At 40.7% G+C, this 23,837-nt stretch overlaps 1 protein-coding gene across 1 annotated transcript; it reads left to right on the plus strand.

The window, feature by feature from the left end:
• Window positions 1-13,090: 13,090 nt before the first annotated feature.
• On the plus strand, window positions 13,091-21,080 carry MPHOSPH6 (M-phase phosphoprotein 6). Its single transcript, XM_085071464.1, has 5 exons — window positions 13,091-13,250; window positions 16,795-16,907; window positions 18,474-18,564; window positions 19,554-19,651; window positions 20,108-21,080. Exons 1-5 carry the CDS (start codon window positions 13,200-13,202, stop codon window positions 20,274-20,276), a joined length of 522 nt encoding a protein of 173 aa, XP_084927590.1. The 5' UTR covers window positions 13,091-13,199; the 3' UTR covers window positions 20,277-21,080.
• Window positions 21,081-23,837: the final 2,757 nt, after the last annotated feature.

Genomic DNA, 23,837 nt, shown 5'->3' on the forward strand with positions numbered 1-23,837 from the left:
GTGTGAAATTTATTTACTTTGCTTAGGCAAGGATGGATAAATCAACAGTGCCACACATCTTGGCTTCATTGACAGAGGGTCAGAGCTCAGGCCATGCTTGTGACACTGTGAGTGCTGTTGTCAACCACTGTGGGGACAGAAACAGCCACTCAGGTTTTGCATTAGTCATTTAAATAGCTAATGCCATGGCAAGTGCCTTATCCCAATGGCATTAGGCAGCTGAAAGCCCTTGGTGAGCCCCACAGCTGATGTGGTCTGACCAAACTTCTTTTCAGGGGCTTTAAAAACTCAGCTTGGTGCTGAGCTGGGCTCTAGGGAGATGCAGGTGCAGTGAGGAGAGAAGGTCAGAGATGTTTGGGGGAAAAGGTGTGGCCAGGAAGGTCCAGGACAAACCTTGGAGCTGTGCTGGGATGTGTTTGCTCAGCCAAAGAGCAGCTGGATGCTCCAGAGGGGCTTGGAGTGCCAGTAAGGTCCCAAACCAACCATGCCATGCAGGAATGTTTTCTCTGTCAGTGCTGTACATTGCATTGGGTGCCAGAGCTCAGATTTGTTTTCTCCCTGTGTAAAAAAGCACCCCCTAAATAGTAAAAGTCCATTTATTTACACTTTACTGGCATACGAGATGACAGTTGTCCCAGAGATCCCAGGGTGGGACTGGACAGAATAAACTCCTGTTACATCCCTGCAAAGAATCCTCATGTTAACATGAGATTACTTTTTTTTGAGCTATGTTATCACTGGATTCTGAATTTAGGCTGGTATATAAATCAGCCAATGTCAGCTGCATTTAAGACCCAATGTTATTTTCCTTTCCCTGTGTCTTTAAATCCCCCATAAAGCACACTATTTTTTCTTAAACTAATAATAATAATAAAATAGACTACGTATTTTCCAAAAAAAAAAAAGTTTTTATAATTTCAGAATGTCTTGTTTAATGACCATTATCCACCCACTTAAAATAAAGTCTTTCAGGTGTCTTCATCCTAAAGAATATTTTAGAGTGATTTTTCTATTTTTCATTAAGATTCACCTCAAGAAAAGCAAAGACTGCTTTTCAGTACAAACAGGCTCCCAACATGTGCTGCCAAAATCTGTGCCTGTCAATTTTTGGTGGAAATAGCTATTTTAGAACAGTTTATATATTATCAAAATTAGGTTCCAAAATGAGCTGCAGTATCTATTAAAAAAGGGGATAATATTATTTTAGAGAAACTAATTGGAAACTTGTTTTTAGCTAAAGTCGTTATTATTTCCATTATGACAAGCTGGAAGCAGATGAAATTCACCTTTATCTTCTCCAGCCTGGTGTCTCACACTATTTATTCAAACTGAAATTAAAACCTGACAAAATCCCAGCGAGACATTTTGCACCAGTTAAAGATTATTCTTCTGGAAAAGAACTTTTGTCCAACAATTTCATTACGTTGATACAAACGTATTTATTATAAAAGGACAATATATTTTAATTTCTGTATCTGGCCTTGCATATCTCCCCCTACCCTTAATAAAAAAAAGCTTAACATTGCACTTTCCTAAGGAAACTAAATTTTTAGAAGGAAATTACCTCTACACAGAGTGCAGGAGGTGTGGTGCAGCAGAAGGAAAACCTACAGCCCAGCAGTGGCGTTGGGAAAGCGTCGCCTGCACATGGAAGCAGTGGGGTGAAAAATTGTTTTCTACTCTGCTAACTAAAGGATATTAAGAGGGATAAGGTCACAGGGGTGCAGGCTACTTTTCATATTTAGAAGAAAATTTTCCAGAAGTGTAAAATGATAATTGCAGGAGGAAAGGGTGGTTAATAATTTTCCCCATTAATTCAAACGCACAGAAGTTAATTGCGGCTTGGCAGTCTGAGATATACAAATTAGGAGAGTTTAATTCTGCTAATCCTCAGTTTAAGTTGCAGGGTATTGAATATAAATGTGATTGCCTCACAAAGGGATGAATTCTGCCTCCACCAAAGCCAGCAAGAACTTTCCCATTGGCTTCTGAAGGAGGCAGTGTTCAGTCCCACGTGTCTGGGTTAGCTGTGCATGGATGAGTGAACTGGCTCAGGGAAAGGGAGACTAACATGATTTTTGTCCCAGAATATGGGCCAAAAATTCCTTGGAGATCCTGAAAAACTTTGGAAAACTTCCCCAGCCCTGCTATTCAATTCATGCAGCTATTTTTGGCTACTCGCATGCACTGGGGATGAAGTTGAGTTCTCTGTGGTTTTCCATTTCCCACTTCATTGTCTGACTGATTAAAGAGCCACTGCCAAAAATCCCTAAAATTCAAGGGCTGGAACACAACCTGTGCCATATTCAACACCTGCAGGAGTCCACATGCTTGACCAAACTCTCCTTCCTTGAATGCTGTTGCCACCACTTATTTTATACATCTCCTTTGAGACCATGTCAGACTTTAGCTCCATCCTCCTGAGAGTAAACCCAGGGAGATCAGAAGATAGCCAAGCAAATTTAGTGTCAGAGGCTGGATATTCCAGGTGAAAATTGTGCTCTTGCCTTAAGTAGATGTAGGATGAGGAGTGATGCAGTTGAGACCTCTGCCCCTGAGCTGGTATGTTTTGGGAACAATTCTTGTCTTTGAACACCTCCAAAATGACAATAAAGCTATTTATCCATCTTCGCAAAATATTTGCATACCTGTATAGCTGAGAAGTGTAATTTAAGGTTTATCAAGTGAGAAGGATTTAATCTCTTATGGTGTGATACATCTGGGCCAAGCACCCTGCCACCATTTAATTTGAATTCATGTGCACAAATGATACTACATAAATAATACAATGATCAGTCCAATCAGTGATGTGTATTGCTTGAAAATACCCATTTGGCTTGAAATATTGCAAGAAAATCAATCCAGGATCTCCAGAGACTTAAATAAGAACACAAGTTACCAAATACACCTCATGTGAGCCAAACCCCCTCATTCTGAGTTCAGTTGCTGACCTTTCAGCCGTTATTCATCAATTTAAGGGGAAAAGCTGAACCCAGAGTGTTTTCAAAACCTGTATGCTATTTCCAAACACTTCTCCTGCCTTCCTGGTGATGATTATTATATGCTGTTCTAATTAAACAGCTTAATTTACATCTCCCATCATGAGAGGATATGAGCACCAGAGCAGATTTATCTCTCTGGATTGCTTCCCTCAGTCACTATGAGGCTGCAGCAGCATTTTCCTCTCGGACCTTCAAAAACACAGAAACAGAGACGCTCCGTGATTCTGAGCGAAATAATTTTGATGTCACAAGAAATGTCATTAAAACTACTGCAGTCTTTTAATAAGCTCCTTCTTGGGAGAATGGATTTTCAGCCTCTTCGCATCAGCGCTCGGCAGAGTAACTACAGGGAAGCTTTGTGCATGTGTCCCTGTTACAAAATCCGTTTCTCAAGGGTTTATAATTACAACACGCCTACAAAAATTTACTTTAGTCTGAAGCTCAGGATATAGTTTCTCAGATGGGGAGGAAATATTGCTGGCTGAACTCGGTTTAAATCAATTTTGAGTTTCAAGAATACAAAAATAATAAGGTTTGTGGGTTTTATATGCTTTTTTTGTGGTTCTATAATTCAAAAAGAAATCACTTTGTAGAACAAAGTGTCATGTTTGTTTATAAAGCAGAGCGGGAGAAAAGAACAACACCGATAAAACTTTTTATAGTGGCTAGTGAAAATTCTAAGGAATTCATATTCTCAAAGAATTTCCCTATAGTGTCCTCAGACCAAAGCCTTGCCCTGAATAGATATGATCATGCTGGAATCCAGTGGGGTGTGGAGAGCTCTTTTAAGCAGCTGGAGGAATAAGGGATTGTAGCTCCTACATCAGATGAAGATTAGTCTGCTTTGTTCCCATATCCTGGACAGCAGAAGAGTCATGGATGGGCAGAGGTGCAAAAGGCCACATTGCTGAGACACCCTGGCCCTGTGCCTGTGGCTGCTCACAGCATAGAGAGGTGTTCAATCAAAGCTGTCTTGTGCTTAGCTAATTCCAACAGGTATTCTCCTCATTTCCACGTTACAGCACTGAGGAGGAAAGCGGAATGTGCCTTTATAAAGATTGCTAATAAAAACATCAATAACTGGGCTGCACACAGCTGAGAGTTCCCATTTGTATTGGCATTGCCAAATGTCTTGCAATATTTAGCCTTTGGCTTTTATCGATAAAGAATGGAATGGTGCTGCTAAACTGAAATATTGGCAACACGAGCAAAGCCCAGCAAACACAGACAGGAAAAAAAAAAGACAGAAAACAAACCCTATAAATCTTAGTGTAATATTTTTAATTTCGTTTGGAATTCACAATCAAGTCAGTTTTATCCAATTAAGGGTTATTCAGTCTGTCTTTGTCACCTCTTCCCTATTAGACAAAATGTTCCACTTCTCAATATTCTACTTCTGTGTCAAGTTGACAGGGTCATTTTTCACATGGCAAGCTGAGATTAAGGTGATATTAAACCACTTTGCATAAAACAACCAAAAGCATGCTGCAACAGAAAAACTGGCTGTTTTCTTCTGCTGGTGTCATTAAGGATGCCCTTCCTAGCTCATCTGGTGGGATCCTGAATATCTACAGCTTTCCTAGCCCCAGGGAACACTGATATGATATCACAGGTTTGGAAATTGTGTTTGGGCCCCTAATCATAACACTCTCTTTTTCCCATTAGCAGCTTTCAGCATAAAGCAGCAAAATGCAGCCAGTCTTAGGTAACCTCAGGGCCCACGAACAGGCAGTGCAGGGGCACCCCCAAAATATTGCAAAAAATATCCATTTGCCACAGGTGAGCTTCTTCCTTGCATTTCAAGGGAAGGAAAGGGAATGTTTTTAACTAGCTCAGTTAAATTACAAATTTTAAGCCTAGCACTAGGACTTCTTTAAAGTCAAGCTATATAAAGGGAATTACCTCTGTGTGTGTTATTTCCACCTTGCAATGGATCAAGTGTGTCACTCCCACAAAATGACTGAATAAATGATATTTTTTAAAAAAAAACTCATCAAGAGACACGGCTATAAATGCATTTGTCCTTCCTTCAACTTCAGGCTTTTAGTATTACTGATTCAGATTCCATATGTAAAGACATATATTGAGTATGTGCGTGGGTATAAGAGGAAGTATGTATATCTTCCACGCCTGGCTGAAATCCAAATGTGCTCCCAAATCCCAAAGAAATTCTGCCCATATGACATCTTGGTAGTGTAGGAGCGTGTAACTGTGGGGGAAAGGGTGGGCTCCAAGGAGCAGACAGTGCTGTGCAGAGATACAGTAATAAACTTGATGAGGGTTGTTTAATCCACCAGAAAGGTTGTCCAGGAGTTTAAAAAGCTCCATTTCTGCAGCAGCTCTGGAAATCCTAGAGCAGATGTTGATTGTTGGGTAATCCAGTCTCAGCTTTCTGCTGTTGTACCATGTTTGGTTTCCTATCAGCATCTTATCAGTTCAGTCGTGGCTCTAGGAAGAGCTGCTGTCTGGTGCTAAAAGGCATTAGAGATCAGATTTTTCTGTAAATTTGGACTGAAACCATCAGGACTTAGCTATGCAACCACAGTTCCTGCAACAACACAGGAAAAAAAAAGACACAGGAGCATCATCACAAAACTAATCACTTGCTGTAGTCCCATGGCATGAGCAATCAATACACCATGAAACTGCTCTGTTTGTCTACCATCTCTTTTCAATATTTTCTTTTTAAATGTCATGGAAAGCTAAGCAGTCTGATTTTTCTTAGGAATCCTTTTAAAATGCATTTTTCTTCCTTAATAGGTAATTTCTCATGATCACTCCTGTGCTTCCTTTCTTCTACAGTTTAGTTGGCAAAACAAAAGGAAGATTCACCCACATGAAAGCAGTGCTATGCAATGGCCCATTGCAGGAAAATTCAGGAAGAAAAATAAAAAAACAACCTGTAAGGAGGGTAGCCAGACATCAGATACACTCCCTAGATGAGGACAAAGTGAGATTCTCACTGGCCTTTTTCCCAGTAGGTTTCCCCAGGAGCTTCTCCCATTCTTTTACAATATTACTCTACTGCTTTTATTCACCTTTTAGACCCTGCAGTTTCTTAGCCAATATTGCATAAGGTCAGGAGGGCTCATCAGTTCAGCTCTTCTCTGCTGTACAAAACTTTCAGACAGTGATTTTTTTCCCTTCCTCATACTTGAGTAACTTCGTAATGAAACGGTAACTTGGAACCCACAAATCCAGTTACTTTCAAATAAGTTTCAGATGGGCATCAGGACTTTAAGGGACATATTAAAAAGAAAATGGATTTTTTTCTGGCTTTGTCCAGTAGCATCCAGGACTCATAAAACTACATTAAATATCAGCTTTACTTTTCACAATATTGCAGTGATGAAGAACTAGCTCAAAATTGATTTATTGATCCCTAAAAAGACAGATATATAAGGTTATTAAGTTAATACGTCAATATGTGCAAAATCTATTACTTGGGCTTGTTAACATTCCTGTGTTGGTTAACAGTGGATATAAAAAGGACAAGGCAGACTCCTCCCCTCTGAAACAACTGCTCACAGACAAGGATTCAGCACTGTCTTTTCTGGAAAGTATCCATTTCTGGGCTGGAGTTAGAAGAAGCATCAGCTGATGTTTATTTCCTTTCAAAATTAAGACTTGTATTTAGTCCATGTTCCAAAATTTGTACTCCATTTTTCAAGCCTAAGCTTGAAATCTATAGTTGTACCAGGATCTTACCTAGACTTACACACGTGTCTGAATTATTTGGCTAATTCTTTTTCCTGTGAAGTAACATGCAAGAAGAAGAAGTGAATGTTCACTGTGTTTGAAAATCAGCCATGAGCCAAACTATGGATTTAAGGAGATATATATATATATATATATTCAGAGAAAAATGTTTCACTTCACAGATGTAAATTAAATCTTTTTTCAGCCAGAGAAAGCAAGGTTCTTGTGGTCCTTCATTTTGAATCCATTAGAGTTTTCAATGATTTATTCACATGCAGAGCTTCTGTCGCAGTGGGTCTGCTTTTGTGATATCACCTCAATTTTTCTAATGAATCGCTAATGAGAGGTCAATTACTTATGGAAATTAGAAAAACATTCATTGAGGAACTGCACCGAAGCACAGTGTGCTCCCCCATAATGTTTTGATATAAATCATTACAGCATTAATGAATATTTTACTCTTTTTCATGTTACAGCTTATTTCCCCAACCTATAAAGTGGCCTTAAGATGATTTTGAAATGAACATGAGTAACTGTCCTAAAAATGTAATCATATTGTATTTACGATAAGCGCAGAATATCTTTTTGCTTTTGCTATTAATGGTTTGCTCAGGCATCAACATCTTGCTGTGAAACCTTCAGCTGCTCAGAACAGCAGTGTCAGGAACACCAGGTTTGCTGGGGTCAGTCAGAGCACTGATCTGACATCTACCCTGGCTCCATTTCTAGGCACTACACGGTGGAAAATGGACATTCCTGTGCAGCCCCTGGCTGGCTGGATCAAATCCAAACTGGTACTTGTAAATGATCCCCCTGACCCCAGGTATCCAGCACTGCAGAAAGCATCCAGAGCCTGCACCTCTTCATCCTGACCCCAATGCTGGTGAACACCACCTGCCTTTTTAGCTAAAGACCATCAAGAATTGGTGGCAGGTAAGAAGTTAAAATGTTCTCTTCACAATTCACCTTCTTCCTGAGCACCTATTTTGTGTTTTCTAAAGGTCTTGAATGAATGGTATAGAAGCAGAAGAAAAGAGGTAGAAAGAATTCCAGGGACCAAGATGGATAGTGGGTTAGTTGCAGTACCATGCAATTAAATTCAGAGGCCAGGGATATAATTCACTGCTGAAATTCAGCTTTGCACTGTCGCAAGTTATTATTTCAGAGCAGAAGCTGAAATGGCCAGAGAGGGGAAAGTGTACAAGCAGAAGTATAATTGGACTTCAGTATTTCATATTGATACCCTGAGATTTCCACTGCTAAGCACTGTTTCAGAGGCTGACCAGGGTAACACTGCAGTGTAAGATCTCCCATATTCAGGCCATTAGATTATCCCGTTTCCCCTGCAGGCACTGTAAATCAAAAGCAAAAGACATCCTGTTATTTTCTAAAAGACAGTTTTGTTGGCCTTTCTTTTCAAACACGTTCTGAACACACATGTTTTTTTATGTGAGTCTCATTTACTTCAGCTTTACTGTCTTGAATACAGATTTAAATTGGAGGGGAGTGGAGGAAAGTAAAAAAAAATTAGACCTTGAAACCCAGCAGTTATCCACAGAGAAGGAATGTGGCAACTGGTAAATCAAAAAATGAATGCATCATCATGTGGATGTGGTTTTTTTTCAGTTTCTAAAGAATTGCAAGGTCTTTGTCCCTTTGAACCAGGCTCTGCCTGGATTTTGGTGAAACACCTGCAGTTATTTTACTCACATGTGTTCAGAACCCATCATTTTGGTGCAAAGAAATCCATTGTGCATATTAAGGGATAAATCAGTTGGTCCAAAGTACAGTGCTGCCACTTACTCTTAATATCACATTAGGTGGCACTCATGTCTCTAATTCCCCTTACCTCCCTTCATTCCTCCTCAGAAAGATAAACATGTGAACAACAATAAGGTATCTGAGTGCTAATCAAAAGCAATATAGCTCTGCACAGATCAGCTCCATGATGGAATAATGAAGGGAGCATGGATCTAAGTACCTTCTCTTCATATCATAGCCTTCATGTTGTTTTCAGGAGCATTTTTGTCAGGCAGTGATGAAAGGCTGAGAACAAAGTGAACAAAATTTCCTTTTACTGCTTAAAAATTCTCAGTTGCTTTGCTATATCAAAACGCTGTCTCTTTAAACAAATTGCATGGCTAAAAATGCCAAGTTATAATTCAGCAACTAACTCTGAAAATGACAATTTAATCAATCAGAACCAACCCTCCTGAAAAAGAGGGGTGGGGAAAAAAATGAAAAAATCTTAAAGCTTTCATGCAATGCAAGTGGTTGAAACTATAAAAATGTTCAATCACTGTAGAACAAGCCTGCAGCATCAATGTTTATTAAAGTCAGGGGAGCCGTTTATTGACCTGGGAAACAGCAAAGCACCAGCAGCCCTGCTGGATTGCATTTTTATAGTTAACAAATGGAAGGAAATATTTTCCTTTTCTCTTTTAATTGTGATTCTATCAAATCCAAAAAGTTAAAAGCCTCCTGGTTTTTAAAGGAAAGCAAAGAGAAGGATGCTCCCCACCATTCTGCAGTCATTCTCTCTGCTCTGACTTCTAACGTGGGGTTATATCAAATAATTTCAAATATTTAGGCTTCTCCACATGGCAGCAGAATGACAGACCAGCATGTGTTCCCAACACCACTTCAGCTCATGGCAGAATATAGGGAGCTACCATTATGAGGTTGGTTCTCCCCGTAGTTAAAAAGGAATTACTGTATTTATTCATACAAAGGTCACCCTGCCACTGGACCAGCCAAAAGCACTCAGAATGAATTGTCCTCTCCCAAACCGACACCAGGCATTTCCTGCAAAGACACGTCTTGGTTGTTCCGGAGATTTTGTAACATTTTTTAAACAAACCCTTCCATGCTGCATAAATTGTGAATTACCTAAGGCTATTAAAAGAAAAGCAACATGAACTGTGCTTACAGATCCGTGTCACCCAAACTACAGGAGTGTGGCTCCTGCTGCGTTCTTTCCATATCGTCCCCATCCACAGGAAAACCTGCGGTCAGCTGAGGAACGCGGGGCAGGGATTTAAAACACTCTCAGTGTGTCAGCTGCCACCTAAACCGATGTCAACGCCAGAAAAGGGGACTTCAAAAGCGAAGAGGATGAGTCAGTGCAGTGAGGAGAGCCGGAGCTATCCTGTATCCGCCGTGCATGAAGCAGAGAGCGGGATGAGCAGCGCGGGTTGTACATGAGCGCATCAAAGGTGCTGAATATTGTAACAAATCCCCCGGCGCCCGGGACCTCAGCAGCTGTCAGTGCACCGCATGCATTAGCGCCTCAGAGCGGGGCGGGAGCGGGAGAGATGAAAAACCAGCCTTGCACTTGCAAACGGCACCTCTACCACGGCGAGGATTTCACGCTCTCTCTGTAGGGAGCACAGGGTACAAAATGCTTCTCTGATCCCACCCAGTCGCACGCAGCTCTTCACACCTTCCTTTCAGGTTTGCAAACAGACCTCCGGCAGCTCCACGTCTCATTTTCTTCTCCTCATTCGTAGAGAAAAACATATAATATCCTTACTTAAAACACAGTGGAGGAGTTTGACACAAATTAATGACTCACCTGTCATATACAAGAATTTTGAAATTTGCAAAGGTGTGGGGGGAAAGGCTTGGGGTATTCCGAGAGCTGTAAAAAGCTGCTTCGGAATTCAAAGTCAGCTCATCAGAAACCAAATCAACTGATAGGCTGCTGTAGTTTGAGATACCCATTTTGCACTAATACCATAGTACTACGAGAATATGAATAAATAAAAGGTTATGGAAAAAGTAAGCCCCGAGTTCCCTGAAATTAGATCCCATTGGTGTGAAATTACTTCACAGCTGCCACGTGTTGCTCCAGGAGAGATTACTCCTTAAATAATGTTAATGACAACTTTGATTTGACTTCTGTAATTACTAGAGGGAGAAGGGACCACATTTCCTAGGAAGAAAAGTCTTTTATCTGCTTGTTTAATGTACAATCTTTGATGAGATGGAGCTCCTTTCCCCCGAGTTATTTCCCTGAGTATTTTTGTTTTGAAAAAGAAATGGATTTCCAGGTTGAAAATGGAGCTGCTGGGCAGCAGTCAGAGCTGTGGGAGAGGCGTCTAATTGTCATTTACAGTGACCCTTGATTCTCCTCTAAACACAGAGAGATTCTTTTTCTCTCCTAACTCCCCTCACCCTCCCTCCACCTCACAAGCAGGCATATTAACAGAGCTGGATTCTTCTCTGAGTTGCCTCCGCTATCACTAGTAAATCATAAAAATTTCTCCTACAATCAATGGTGTGTCTTCAGATTTACCAGACAGTATAATCTGGTCCACAAGGCAGCTGATTGTTATCTATAACCTCCCCATCCAATTCAAGTGATGGGAGATGCAACCCAAAAATTTCCTTCAGACTTTTTTACTGCCAAAATAGATCACATTCTGTGGCAGTCTTTTTACAGTCTCCACTTTTCTAAATAAACATCACAGAACCTATACTGCTTTTATTGCAAAATGCTTCTCCCTGCCTGTATCGAGGCGAGTTTTTAGCTGATGTGTCAACAGTGACAGCAACTCTGTGCAAGCCCGGAGTGCAGCACCAAGACTGGGGTGCAGTGGGGACCAGGGAGCACCAGGAATAATCTTCATGGTTAGATAAGTTGAAAACCCCTTGCACTCTCCCCATCCCAGTTAGACACAACATGGTGATGTAAATTATTAGATGCAGATCCCAAAGAGTTGGGGGCAGGATGCTCTTTCCCCTCAAAGGTGTAAGGGAGCTAAAATGCGCAGTGCCCAAATCCCAAACAGGCTGTAGGCAGAGTCTGCTGAGGAATTGTTGAGCTGGGATGTTCTGCAGGGTGGAGTGACAGAAACAGCTCTTGCAAAGGCCACCGAGCAAATCTGGCCACTATCACAGCTCAGTGGCTGCAGAAGTGCTGAGGAGAGTGCAGTATTTAGAAGAAATCATTCAAAGTACATTCCTGGAAGGTAAATGAACTGAAACTGCTCAGAAAAGCCCTGAGTGACATTGAGGACCATGCAATTAAACACAAGGATCTGATTTGCAATGATCAACAAAAAGCAAATGCATTATTAGAATGCACGGCAAATAGAACATAACACCAAAAATGGAGAGATTCTGGCTGTACTGTGCCATTATATTAATTAACAGCTTTCCCCTATTGGCTTGTTCACTAAGATTCAAACATATCCATTTTTTATGAACCTTTGTATTCAAAAAACAGCAAATTTCTTCCCAGCCCTCTTGTTGGGAAGGAGTGATATCTGTTAATGAGAAAGGGAACAGAGGAGCTAAACAGGATTGTTCCCACACTCACAATGTGACTTTATCACTGGGGCCTTGAACTGCAGAGCAGTTTCAACTCATTTACAAAGCCAGGGAGTGAAGGTGCCTTCCCTATATAAAATTAAATATTTTCATGTAGTGTTATGACTTTGCCTTGAAGCATTTTTGACTCCATGTTTCATTGACATTTGTGGTCATTTTAGTCCACTGAGCTTAAATGTGTAATAAGGATGCCTGGATGTGGACAATTCTTCCTCCTTTCCCACTGCAATCAGGTTTTGTCCTTCATTATACCTTTCTGTGGAGTCTATTAGAGCATAAATCTTTACAGAGTTCTTCAAGCTTTGACCTACATCTTGCATATAAGGGAACTTTTCTCCCTAAATTGTCTTTTGGAGCACACCAGTTCATTAAAGTTTTGAACGCTGAACCCTCACTCTTATTGCTTTATCGCCCAGTTTATGTGCCAAATGTCAAAACAGGCATCAGAAATCTGATTTATGAGGATATATAGAGAAATTGTGGTACTTTCTTGTGACTGGGAGTCAGCTGGCAATTTCCTATCAGGATTTCCTCCTCAGTTCCCAATGCCCAGCACGGCAGTCCAACAACAGTGCTGCTAACACTGAATTCACACATCACCATTCAGGACTAACAAAGCTTTGCGGCTTTTTGTAGTATCTTTGAATTTGTGTGCTTTCCAGTGTTAATCACATTTGACTATTTTGTCTTTTTTTTTTCTTGCAAGTAAAAGTCAGTGCCGACCGTAAAAAAAAAAAAAAAAAAAACAAAAAAAAACAAGCAGAGCTATCTCCAAATGCCAGTGTGAGAAATATTTTATAATCTCTTTCCTTCTCCTTTTGAAGTATCAGAAAAGGATGGATGAAGCCGTAAGCCGGCCGCACTCCAGAACGCACAAGCATCGATGGAATCTCACGTTCCTCTACTGATTTCCCATTTCACACCGAAGCGGATTTCTGTCCTGCTCACACCCCCGATCTCCCTCACCCCACACAGCCGTAAAGCTGTTATTTCAGTGGCTGGTTTCGCATCACCGGCGATCCCGGCGGCTCCCGCAGGGTGCAGTGGCCGCGGCCGCCCCCGGCCGGAGGGTGGAGCCGCGCCGCCGCCTCGCCCCGCTCCTCCCGCCCTGCGCGGCCTCGGCGCTACGCGAGCGCGGGGATCCGCCGCGGCCTGCGGGCCGCCATGGCCGGGGAGGTGAAAACCAAGCTGTCCAAGAACCTGCTGCGCATGAAGGTGAGGGGGAAGGAGGGGAGCGGGTGGCTGAGGCCTGCGGGGGGGCTGGAAGCGGCGGCCCGGGGCGGCATGGCCGTGCCGGCTGCGATGGCTGGCGGGGCCCAGCGCTGTGAGCCGGGTGAAGCGGGCATGAGGTGGGGGTATCCCCGGCTATCCCCGGCCACACGCGGCTATCCCGGAGCCCCTGGTGTGCGGCATTCCCGTGCCCATCGCCGGCCACGCGGCTCCAGCTCCGGCCATCGGTGTATCCTGGCTTTCCCTGCCACGCTCCGAATTCACACGTGTTGATCCATGCTCAGCTCCCGCTCGGCCTTGCTGGGCTGTGCCCCGGCAAGACATCGCTGCTGCCCACACCGAGATGCTTGAGCGCTCTGAGTGGCCTCGGGGGTTATAAACTGCAGGGTTTGGTGCAGGAGAGCAACTTCGTGATTGCAGCAAAAGTCTCCCCTCAGTAGCCAACTCCAGCGCACCTTCTGGGAGTGCTTGCGTTCCACCTCGCTGCTCTGCAGCTTGTTGTGGATTTAAATTACAGGATTTCCCGCTACTACCACATTGAAATGAAAATACCAATGCTGCTTGCTTTACCTGGGGGTGGGCCTTCAGTATTGACGGGGAAAAAAGTTGCGGTTTTGGTGTGTTCATTTTTACCCCTGTTTATATTGCTGGCTAAGGAAATCCAGCCTGAATGGGGATTAATAGCCAGTATTAGCCACCTTTCCCAACTCATAAATGCCAGGGATCTTAGTAACATCCCGACGTGCCTGTTCCCCTTGGAGCTGTGAATATCATGTCACCAGCGTGCAATTAGTCTCTGCTTACTGACTGATGGATTCTGCTTCACACCATGTGCTACAACTCCTAATTCAGTAGAATATGTTCTCCTCTGATTGATGGTACTTTACTGCTGGAAAACAACCAGGAAAAGTTAAGTTCCCCGTTTTATTTTTTTTTTAAATGTTAATATCCATTCAGTTTTATTAAATGAATATGATGGGGCCTTTGTGGCTTCTTGCTTGTGGTGTTTTATTTAGCCATTTTTTTCCCGATGTATTTATATGGGGCTATATTTCATATTGCCTGAAAAGAGTTAGCTGACTTCAGTTTTTCCCATAAAGTGCATTTTGCTACGGTTGGATGTTGGAATAGTTACCCTAATTAACAGATGCTGCTAAGTCTAAAACTTGTACAGAGAAGGAGCAACATACATCTTGCCTTGCTCTCAAAAGGGAGTAGGTGTTGAACTGAGTCAGCCAGCAATGTGTGACACAGTCAAACTACCATAACCTGGAGGGCATCATCATTATTTTTCCTTCTTTTTATATAGTATGCTTTAAAAATGAAAATTCTGTTCCCATTGTTTGCCAGTTTACTAACCCCCTGGAGATTTCCAAAGTAGGTTTTTAGATTTTTTTTCCCCACAGAAGGCCATGGAGAACCAGCCATGTGAATATGCTGCCATGACATTTGCAGGTTCACAGTCCAGGCAGTAATAACCAGCTTTGAAGAGATCAGTAGGTTTTGAAAAGGTCATACACAGATCTTGCATTTAGCACTTTGTTTCTGCAGATCTTCCTGTTTACAAATGTTTTTATTAAGCTTTTAGCAGCTGCCCCTGCAGGTAGTGATCCAATGTATTTCCAGGATTCAGCAGGTGGATGAAGTGGCACTCAGAAGGTGACATGTGGTTGGTGGTGTTGGAAGGACCATTTGCACTAAATTCTGGCCCACATGGAGACAGATTTTTAGATCTTGCACCATTTGATCCAAGTCCCATTTCTTGGGGAAACTCACCCAAACAACCCCTCAGTTACTGACTTACATATTCTGTGTCTACCACAATGGATATATTTTTAATTCATTAGCATGTGTTTACATTCGAGATAAACCTGATCACATAATTTTTATCTAGGTTTTTCCTGTAGTAATCTTTAGGAACATAATCTTTAAAATGGAGTGTGAAATGATTATTTAATTGGGTTCTTGTAGCAGAATTTCTCGTGTTGAGATTTCTGACTGGCTAACCAATTTCCTTGAGCAATATGTTTTTCCACATGATAGATTCACTTATTTTCCTCAAGAAGATACTGTAATTTTAATTGGAAAGCTTTGACATATTTTGAATCGACTCAGAAAACAGAAGTCAATTTTTCTTTCATTAAGGATCTTGTACAGTGGATGCAAATAGAAATGGAAATGGAAAATGAGACACTAGTTCTGTTGGCTTGTACTTCTGAGTTTGGTTTGGTTGGGCATTTTGTAAAGACTAAAAAGATATGTGGGTTGTGTGTAATACATACATTAGACATCTGTATTACCTGTATATTTCTACAGGACTGTGTGTAAACTGTATTGTTAGACTTGCCTCTGCCTGGGAGTTAGATTGGTATAGATGCAGACCTCCAACAGATAGTTATTCAAACATTTCCTGTAGATCCTAAGGAAAGTCCCATCTTTTAGGGGGTGGGACTAGACAGATTATTAGCATAAAATTGTGAAGAGTTCTGGTTTTTTCCAGCATGTTTCATTGACATTGTTGAGACTTAATTGTCACTCAGTTCAGACACCTGACTTGAGACAAATGGAAATTAAAGTGCTGTTTCACAGGCCTCAGGTCTGTAGTTCTGTGCTCTCAGCATTTTTTTATAGGCCATAACAGATGTCTTCTTCTATTCCCAGCTGTTGAGAGGTTACTGTTCCTATCTGCCTGTTCCCATCCTCTGACAGAGGTTATCACCGGGGAAGCAAGTGACAGGAGTGTCCTTGTATTAGAAAAAAAATAGCATTCTTGCCCTAAACTTAATGATTGGTCTCAGCTATTTTGGCAGGCTGGTCCTGCAGTGAGTTAACAGGTGCTTAAATACACTGCTGGACTGGTACTTTGGTGGGTCAGTGAGAAGTGAAGAGCTGGGAACATCTTCCTTTAGCACTGCTGAATACAGAAGACTTCTCTTCATTGTCTGGTTTCAAAGTCTTGCTGTTTTCCACTTCCCAAAGGCAGGTTTGCACATTCAGAACTAGAAACACAATCCAGTTCATTAAATCTGAGAAAAGAAGAGGATGGTTGAAAGTACAGATGTGTGTACTGTGTTGAAAGTACAGATGTGTGTACTGTACCAAAAAGTGACCAGCCTGGTATGACCTACCTCTGGCTCTGAGCTCCAGTGCTGTTTGTAAGGGTGGACTTGATTCCTGATGTGCAGCAATAACTTCAGCACCATTACCTTCCCTCTGGCCTTTGTTGAAACATTGGAAACACCTTAGCAAAGTTAGGGAATTGTAACTACTCAAATCCATCACAACTAGCCGGGAGAGGTCTGTTCCTTTGTACGTAAGTACGGATGTGATGAGCAGTTGTTTTAATTTTCCATTGTCTGTTTGCCCAAACTTTGACAAAACTCAGAGAAGAAAATCACAAAAAGCTTTTACTTTTTACTAACTGCTAAACATGATGTAATGGATAATTGCCATCATGTAATTATTGCATGTTCAGAAGATACTCACGATGCAAAAAACTGAAGGTATGTGTTTGTGTCTTTCTTTGTAGTTCATGCAAAGGGGTTTGGATTCACAAACTAAAAAACAGCTAGAAGAAGAAGAAAAGAAGATAATTAGTGAAGAACACTGGTATCTCGATGTACCAGATCTAAAGGAAAAAGAGTAAGCTTGTAATCTTTTGTACTTCTTATCATCACTGGATTGTTTTGAAATGAAAATAGAATATTCATATTTTTTCTTATAAGATAAGTATTATAAATAGCCAGTTAACAGAAGCAAAAATAGTCACAGACTGGCATTACAACTTTTTTATTACCTTTTTTTAGGGCAATTCTTGAGGTTGCCTAGTGTAGTTTGACCTACTTTCAATTCTTGTGTGTGTTGTTTTCTTTCACTCACACATTCTTCCAGATGCATGTAATTAGTTTCTTTCAGACAGGGTTCAATTCATTCATTGCTGCTTTTTCCTTTCATTTGAAAAAAGAAGTTTGAAAGCTTGTGTTAGTAAATTCAGCTCCAGTCTCATGGTTAAGTTCATTCAGGACAGTTCTGTCCTCTTGTGTCCAGCTCACTTCAAACCCTGGTTCTGAAATTGGAGAGATAATGGCAAAAATAAAGGGAGGCTTAGCTAATAAGGAAGAAAGTGTCCTGCTCTTTAGAAAGGTGCTTTAAATAGCAGGAGAACTACTTTTGAAATTGCTTGGGTTTCATCCTTTCAAAAGCAAAAAAAAGTCCATTGAGGGAGAATATATATAATTTTGATAAAGCTTGGATCTCAGGAATTAAGTGTAGTTGAATAAGGCCATTGATAAATTCTTTTCCATTCCTGTTGGTGAATATGACAAAAAGGTATTTGAGCTTCAGTTGCAGCAAGGAATGTTCAGTCTGGACATTAGGAGAATTTTTGTAACAATAAGGCTATTGAAGCTCTGGAGTAGATTGCCTGAGGAGACACTGGATTCTTCATCATTGGAAGTCTTTTGAGGACAGGTTGGCTGGACCTCTGCTGTTCATGGCACATGTGTAACTGATACTGCCTTGGGGCAGGACAATGAGCTTAATCTCTTCAGCCTAAGTTCCTGTGATCATGAGAGTTTGTTTTACATGGGAGATGAAGAGGATGAGGGAAGAGGTACATGTGTGTGAGGAAAAGGGTGGAACAATCCACGGAAGTACTTTCATCTGACACATGTATTATGAATGCCTCAGGGTCATGTTTCTTTTCTCACTCCATGCTCATTAAAAGAGGAGAAAAAGGAGGGAGAAGAGGGAAATCTGTCTCTGCTGAACAGAGAATGACACAGTGTTTTATATCCTGACAGACTCAACTAATGCCAGGTCTAACAGCACAATGAAAAATTAATTAGAAGCTTTTGCTGGTATAGTAGTGCCACCTGGGGAGTGATATTTATGTGGTATTTTTATTCTGGCAAAAGTATTAATGTAGGTGGAATCATACCAGCAAAGAGTGCTTTTCGTCAGGAGAGTTAATTTTGCTTGTGGAACTGGCACAGCTTTACTGGCAAAAAGTATTCCTTTGCACTCCAAGCTCCTTGTACTGAAAGATTTATCAGAACAATTAAGCAGAAAGTAGTTGATGGTTTAAAATACACCATGGCGTTATTTATTTGTGTGGGGGAAAGACAGCAAATCCTTTCTGCATTTGTTTAATTTGGTTATTTTAAAGTGCACCATTTGACAAAGTGCTGGGTTTGGTGTTTCATGCAGGAGCTGCATAATAGAAGAGAGAAGCTTTCTGCCCTGTGAGGATCTCGTTTATGGCAGAATGTCCTTCAAAGGATTCAATCCAGAAGTTGAGGTACTATTTCAATGTTCTGGTTTGAGGTGGTCTCACAGTAGGATTGAAGCCCTTGGGGATGGGGATTTGAGTGTTCACACTATATCCTTATTGGCCTTTGCAGCACCTTCCATAAATCTTCCCATGTACATCACCCAACCCTGAATGTTGATCAGTGCAGCATCTGGTAAATAGAAGCTTTTTACCTCCCTGTGTTGATGGTCAGTAATTGCATGACTCCTGCAGATTCCCCTCCCTGAAGTGAGGAAACCATCCCACATGCTGCTCACCAAAACAAAAGCTCACTTTTCCTCCTGACATTTAATGTGGAGTCCAATCTACAAACATTCAATCCTTTTTATTCAACACTTGTATAAGTAAGGTCTTAGAGTTCCAAAGTAAAAATGCTGAGAATCTTTAATTTCTTTTTGGCATGATTCATGCTGATAGAAGTACACAGGGACAGTAATAAAAAGGTTACTACTGAACTGAAGCAGGAGGATGAAGGTGTAAAGACTATTGAGATTTGCAGAAGGCTATGCAAGGTGATTTACTAGTGGATTCTTTTAGTTATGTTGAACTTGCTGTCCCTGTGACTCAGCATATGATTGCTTCATGGCTTTTAATGTAAATCCTTGAAGATATTCTTCCTTCTTAACAAAACCATTTCAAGGTCTCTGTACTAACATCACAATGAAAAATTAATTGATTCAGCTCTCTGGTCTCCTGAAGATATTTGGAGTGCCTTTTAGGATGTTTGGGTAGTACAATACACTGAAAACACTGTCTCTGTGTTGCCTCTTTTCCCAAAGGCAAACTCTAAGCTCAGCTTAGCAACACACAAGCATGTTGCCTTTTTTCCATGAGTTTTCATAACAATGGGCTCTAGTCTAACAAGGAACAGAAAATAATTATTAAATTTGATTCTTGTCTTTTATGCTCTTCTACCAGTGAATAGTTGCCATTGTGTCATGGTTACATGTTTAAGCTGTTTCTTATTTCATTTTCAGAAGTTAATGATCCAAATGAACTCTAAGCACAAGGAAGAAGAAATTGAAGAGGATGATAAAATGGAGGCTGATGTGTCAGATGAAGAAATGGCCAGAAGGTAACTTACATATTATGACATAATCAATACTAGCTAGGAATATAATATGTTACTGTATTATGTGTGGGGATATAAAACCCAGAAAGGAAACAAACAAAATGAAACAACAAAAGCCCACAACAGATATGGTACTGTATCAAATTGATTTTCCAGGAACATTGGTGTATATTCACTGGAATCTCCATCATTTTGGGGGGTAAAATAACTTGTAGGGATTTTCTGCCCTTTGATATCCAAGTATTCCATGCTAATTCCCTCCTTGTTGCCAGTTGCTAACAAATTCAAACTATCAGAATGAATAATAATGTAAAAATTCACTATGTACTTGTGTTTCTACAAGCTTATAATGACCATGTTTTTTACACCACTGAAATTCTTGATTGGATTTATGATTTGCTCCATGATTTTTTTCTCTGATTTCACTAAAAGGTGTAAAATTTTTTACTGTCTCTACAGATATGAAACATTAGTGGGAACAATAGGGAAGAAATTTTTGAGAAAAAGAGACCAACGTGTACTCAAGGATGATGATGATGAAGATGAAGATGATGAACTTGAAGAGGGGAATAGTAACACAAGACCTAGTAAAAGAGCTAAGAAAATGTTCTTAAAACCTCAGGATTAATGTCAACTGCACAAGTGGAGCTTGTTACCTAATGCCTGCCAAACAGAGTACCACAAGCTGGAGATTGTTTGAAGTCTCTGCTATTTAATGTGAAGAGTGGATTTGCAAATCTGTTCTATTCTCATTGAAATTTCTACCATCCACAGGACAGACATTTTTCAAAGTGGGTGTGTATACAATGGATGTTGTACATCCTTTCCTCTCTCAGCAGCTTTTCATGAGTGGGGCACTCATCCCAGCAGTCTCTTTAAATGTTGTGCATAGTTAAATCCAGTGTTGCATGCAATCAAAAGCAACATTATTTGCAGTTCAGCATAACATCTGAAAGAAGTATTTGGAGTAAAGATGAGCTGTGTCCAATTCAGTAAGGTAGTTCAGCTTTCACTGCTTGCTTTATTATGAAAATGAAACCTGTACTCTCTTCAAATTGAAAAAAAGTCAGCAGAAACATGCTTGGTTTGTGGGCTTTTTTACTGTGCTAAAAATGAGGTGGGAGAAGAACAGAGAGATAAAATCCACTTTATTGAATTTTATTTTTTATAAAATTTTATTTAAAAATAGAGGATTTTGTAGTGAAACTTTTTTTTATATTGCAAGCCAAATATTGGGCGACGTTTACAGTTTGACATCTGAGCAGATTGTGAGTCTTAGTTTCTGCCTTCCAAAAGAAGTTTGCTAATTTTGCCTCTTTTCCAGCAAAAAAAATCCAATCTTATAATTATGTAAGTCTTGTCATAAAAGCATAATAACAGTTTCAGAAACATACTTGAAAGCTGAATAAAAACTGTGGGCTTTTGTGGTTAATGATTGTGGATTAGCTTATTTAATGTAAAAAAATTATGCTTAATACAGTCTGATGCAAGGAGTGATCCTGTTTTGTGCTGGCCACAGATGTCCCCAACATTAGCTGAATGCACTGGTTTATTTAGCATGTGATGAAGCTATCTGAAGTAGTATCAGGATGGAAACACCATTCTCTTTGGTCAGTCAGTGCTCTGAGCCTGTTGAAAAATTGAAAAATGGTCTTGTCTAAAATCATAGCAGTTCTCTGTGTATGGCCTTTGAACAAGAAATACTGCTATTTCTACATTTTCTCATCCTTATTGCTGGCTCTCTGGAGAAAGAGGAATCTGTTAATTGAAGGGAGAAGTGGCCGTTCTGCCATGGACACGAGGCTTTTTTTGGTCTTTTTTTAACAGCTCAGTGAAGCAAGACGTGAAACTCAATTATTTAAAGAAGGACACAGTGGTCTACTGTATTTTGCATGTGATATATGAACTATAATCCATATATCAGGAGCACCTAATTAGATATTCAAGATGGATCACACATGGAAAGAGAAATATACTTTTAACCTAGTAAGGGGACTTCGTGCAGGTGGAAAGGCTGTGATTCATGATCTGAGATAGTTTTTCAGAGCTAATTAAATGCTACTGGTTCAATTACTTAAAACCTGATCATATATTACTGCTAGCTGAAAAGAAGTTAATGATGGCAAGACATTTTTCTTCCCATGGAAGATGTGACCTGAGCTAAGAAATGATTTATTGTTGGTCATCACAAGAAAAACTTGGAATGTATCCCATTATTCTTTCTAGCTTATTAGTAGGAAAATCGCTCCTCTCTCTCTCTGAACACATTACTTGAATGGAGAGTGAATTTCTGCATAGCTGTGCTGGATAGTTGAGGGGTGAACTGTGTCCTGGTGAACCACCAGCAACCAGGAGGTGTCACTGCAATTGCATGTCCTGAGAGACCATGGATTGGGGAAGTCTCCAGTGGTGCCATGTAGAGAAGCTTTTGGGTTATTCTGTTGACAGTCACTCAGATGAATTCCATGTGGAGTCTTCCTTTGTCAGGGTTCTGCAGAGAACTTTCCTGCATTGCAGAGTTCGGTTCAGACCAGTGAGGGGTAGTTCTGATCACTTAAAGGGCATTTTGCCATATGTTATTCCTTAATTTCATGTCATTTCCTGACAGCTGGAAATGTGAGTGGCATGGTGCTTGGGTTTGCCCATGAGAAGCTAAAGAGCTTCCTAGAAAATCCATTACTTTGGACTTGGGACAGAGGAAGGGGAGTTCTGTTTCCTAAACATGCCCAATACCAACTTTGAAGAAAAGGCAGACTTTAGTTTATTGCATTTAAATCTGGGGGCTTTGCTGTTCATATTCAGCTGGTGACTCGGTGCTACAGTAAGACCAGCTGCTCATTCTTAGCACAATCTTTTATTCATGAAGAGTTTGCAAAATGTGCCTTTAAAAGCACCATCCATAGTGTGTTATTGTGAGCAAGACAAAAGCAAAACTCAGCCCTGCGTGACTTTTTAAATGTGCTTTGACTAGAGAGTTACAAGCAGATGTATTACAGTGGGATCTTCTGAAATACCCATCTACATTATAAATACATGTATATATGTATGGATGTAAGTCTGACTCGAGCTTCCTACCTGAGGTAGAAACATTCTGCTGTATAAAATCTGTGCTTGAACTACTCTTGACAGAGATGTAAGTGTAGCAGTGAAATATTCAGAAAGCAAACCTGCATTAATTCAGGCTTTCTTGGCTCTGACACAGACTCTAGTGCATTTTATATGCAAGTTCCTAAGCTGTAGGACTTTCCCACGGGGTCATGTTTCTAAATGAAAAGTGTTTCTTCTTTAAAAACAGAAGCAGGTTGGACACTTAGTGTTTTTATTACAGAAAATGGCTACCTGCAAAATGTAACTGGTAAAGTCCTACCAGACACCAGATGTGTTTATGTCAGTCCCTTGTCATGTGAAGTTTGGTCCCTCCCTTTGTCAGGCTGATGGTGCTTATTTTGTAATAACTGCTGGGGTTGAAAACATGGAAATACTGAACAACTTCATCTTTCTTGCTGATGTTTCTCTTTTAATTCTATTCTGCTTAGTATTGGATCTTAAAAAGTCCAGGAGCAGAGTCCAACTGAAGTGAGCCATCCTGTGTCCTCCTTTTAGTAATGCTTGAGCTGATTAAACTTTGGTTTTTGGGGAGGGGCAGGATGTTCAGTGGTGCAGTGGAGTTTGAACTGTGTTTCTTGTGTTCTGGGTCTTGTTGTCTAATGAGACACTCCATTATGCAATGCTACAGCCACGGGTGGCTGTCGTTGCCATTGGGCATTGCTTGTGTCTGTAATGGGCAGCTGGGCTGGGATTCTGGGACTTCATCCAGCATTAGGACTTTAAAAGAAATTGTCTTGTCTTTGTCTTAATTGGAATGCCATACTTTTAAATTGTGTTTGGAATTGGATGAGTCTGGGGGCGGAGGGGGGTGGTTTCTAAGCATTTGTTTTGCTTCATTTGAACAGCAGTCCACAACTAAAACTGCAAAATCACTTAGGCTCTCATTAAACCTTTCTGAGAGTTCTAATAAAGCATCGTGGTGGGGAAGGATGTCTGACATCCCACAGTTCCCTTCCACATGTGAATTCAAGTTCCTGTGAGAGCTGATGCTTTAAGGACTTGGTTGTTTTTCTTTTCAGGCTGGAAGAACAGCAGCTTCCACAATACTGCCTTGCTAATGGAACCCCAGCATGAGGCCTCG

The sequence above is a fragment of the Lichenostomus cassidix genome, chromosome 11 (assembly GCF_008360975.1).
Source record: "Lichenostomus cassidix isolate B80296 chromosome 11, HeHo_3.0, whole genome shotgun sequence".
Lineage (NCBI taxonomy): Eukaryota > Metazoa > Chordata > Aves > Passeriformes > Meliphagidae > Lichenostomus > Lichenostomus cassidix.

Coding starts and splice junctions, on each gene's coding strand:
- MPHOSPH6 (XM_085071464.1), top strand. CDS start 13,200: ATGGCCGGGGAGGTGAAAACCAAGCTGTCCAAGAACCTGCTGCGCATG. Junction 16,908..18,473: donor CCAGATCTAAAGGAAAAAGA/GTAAGCTTGTAA, acceptor TGTTTCATGCAG/GAGCTGCATAATAGAAGAGA. Junction 19,652..20,107: donor GATGAAGAAATGGCCAGAAG/GTAACTTACATA, acceptor CTGTCTCTACAG/ATATGAAACATTAGTGGGAA.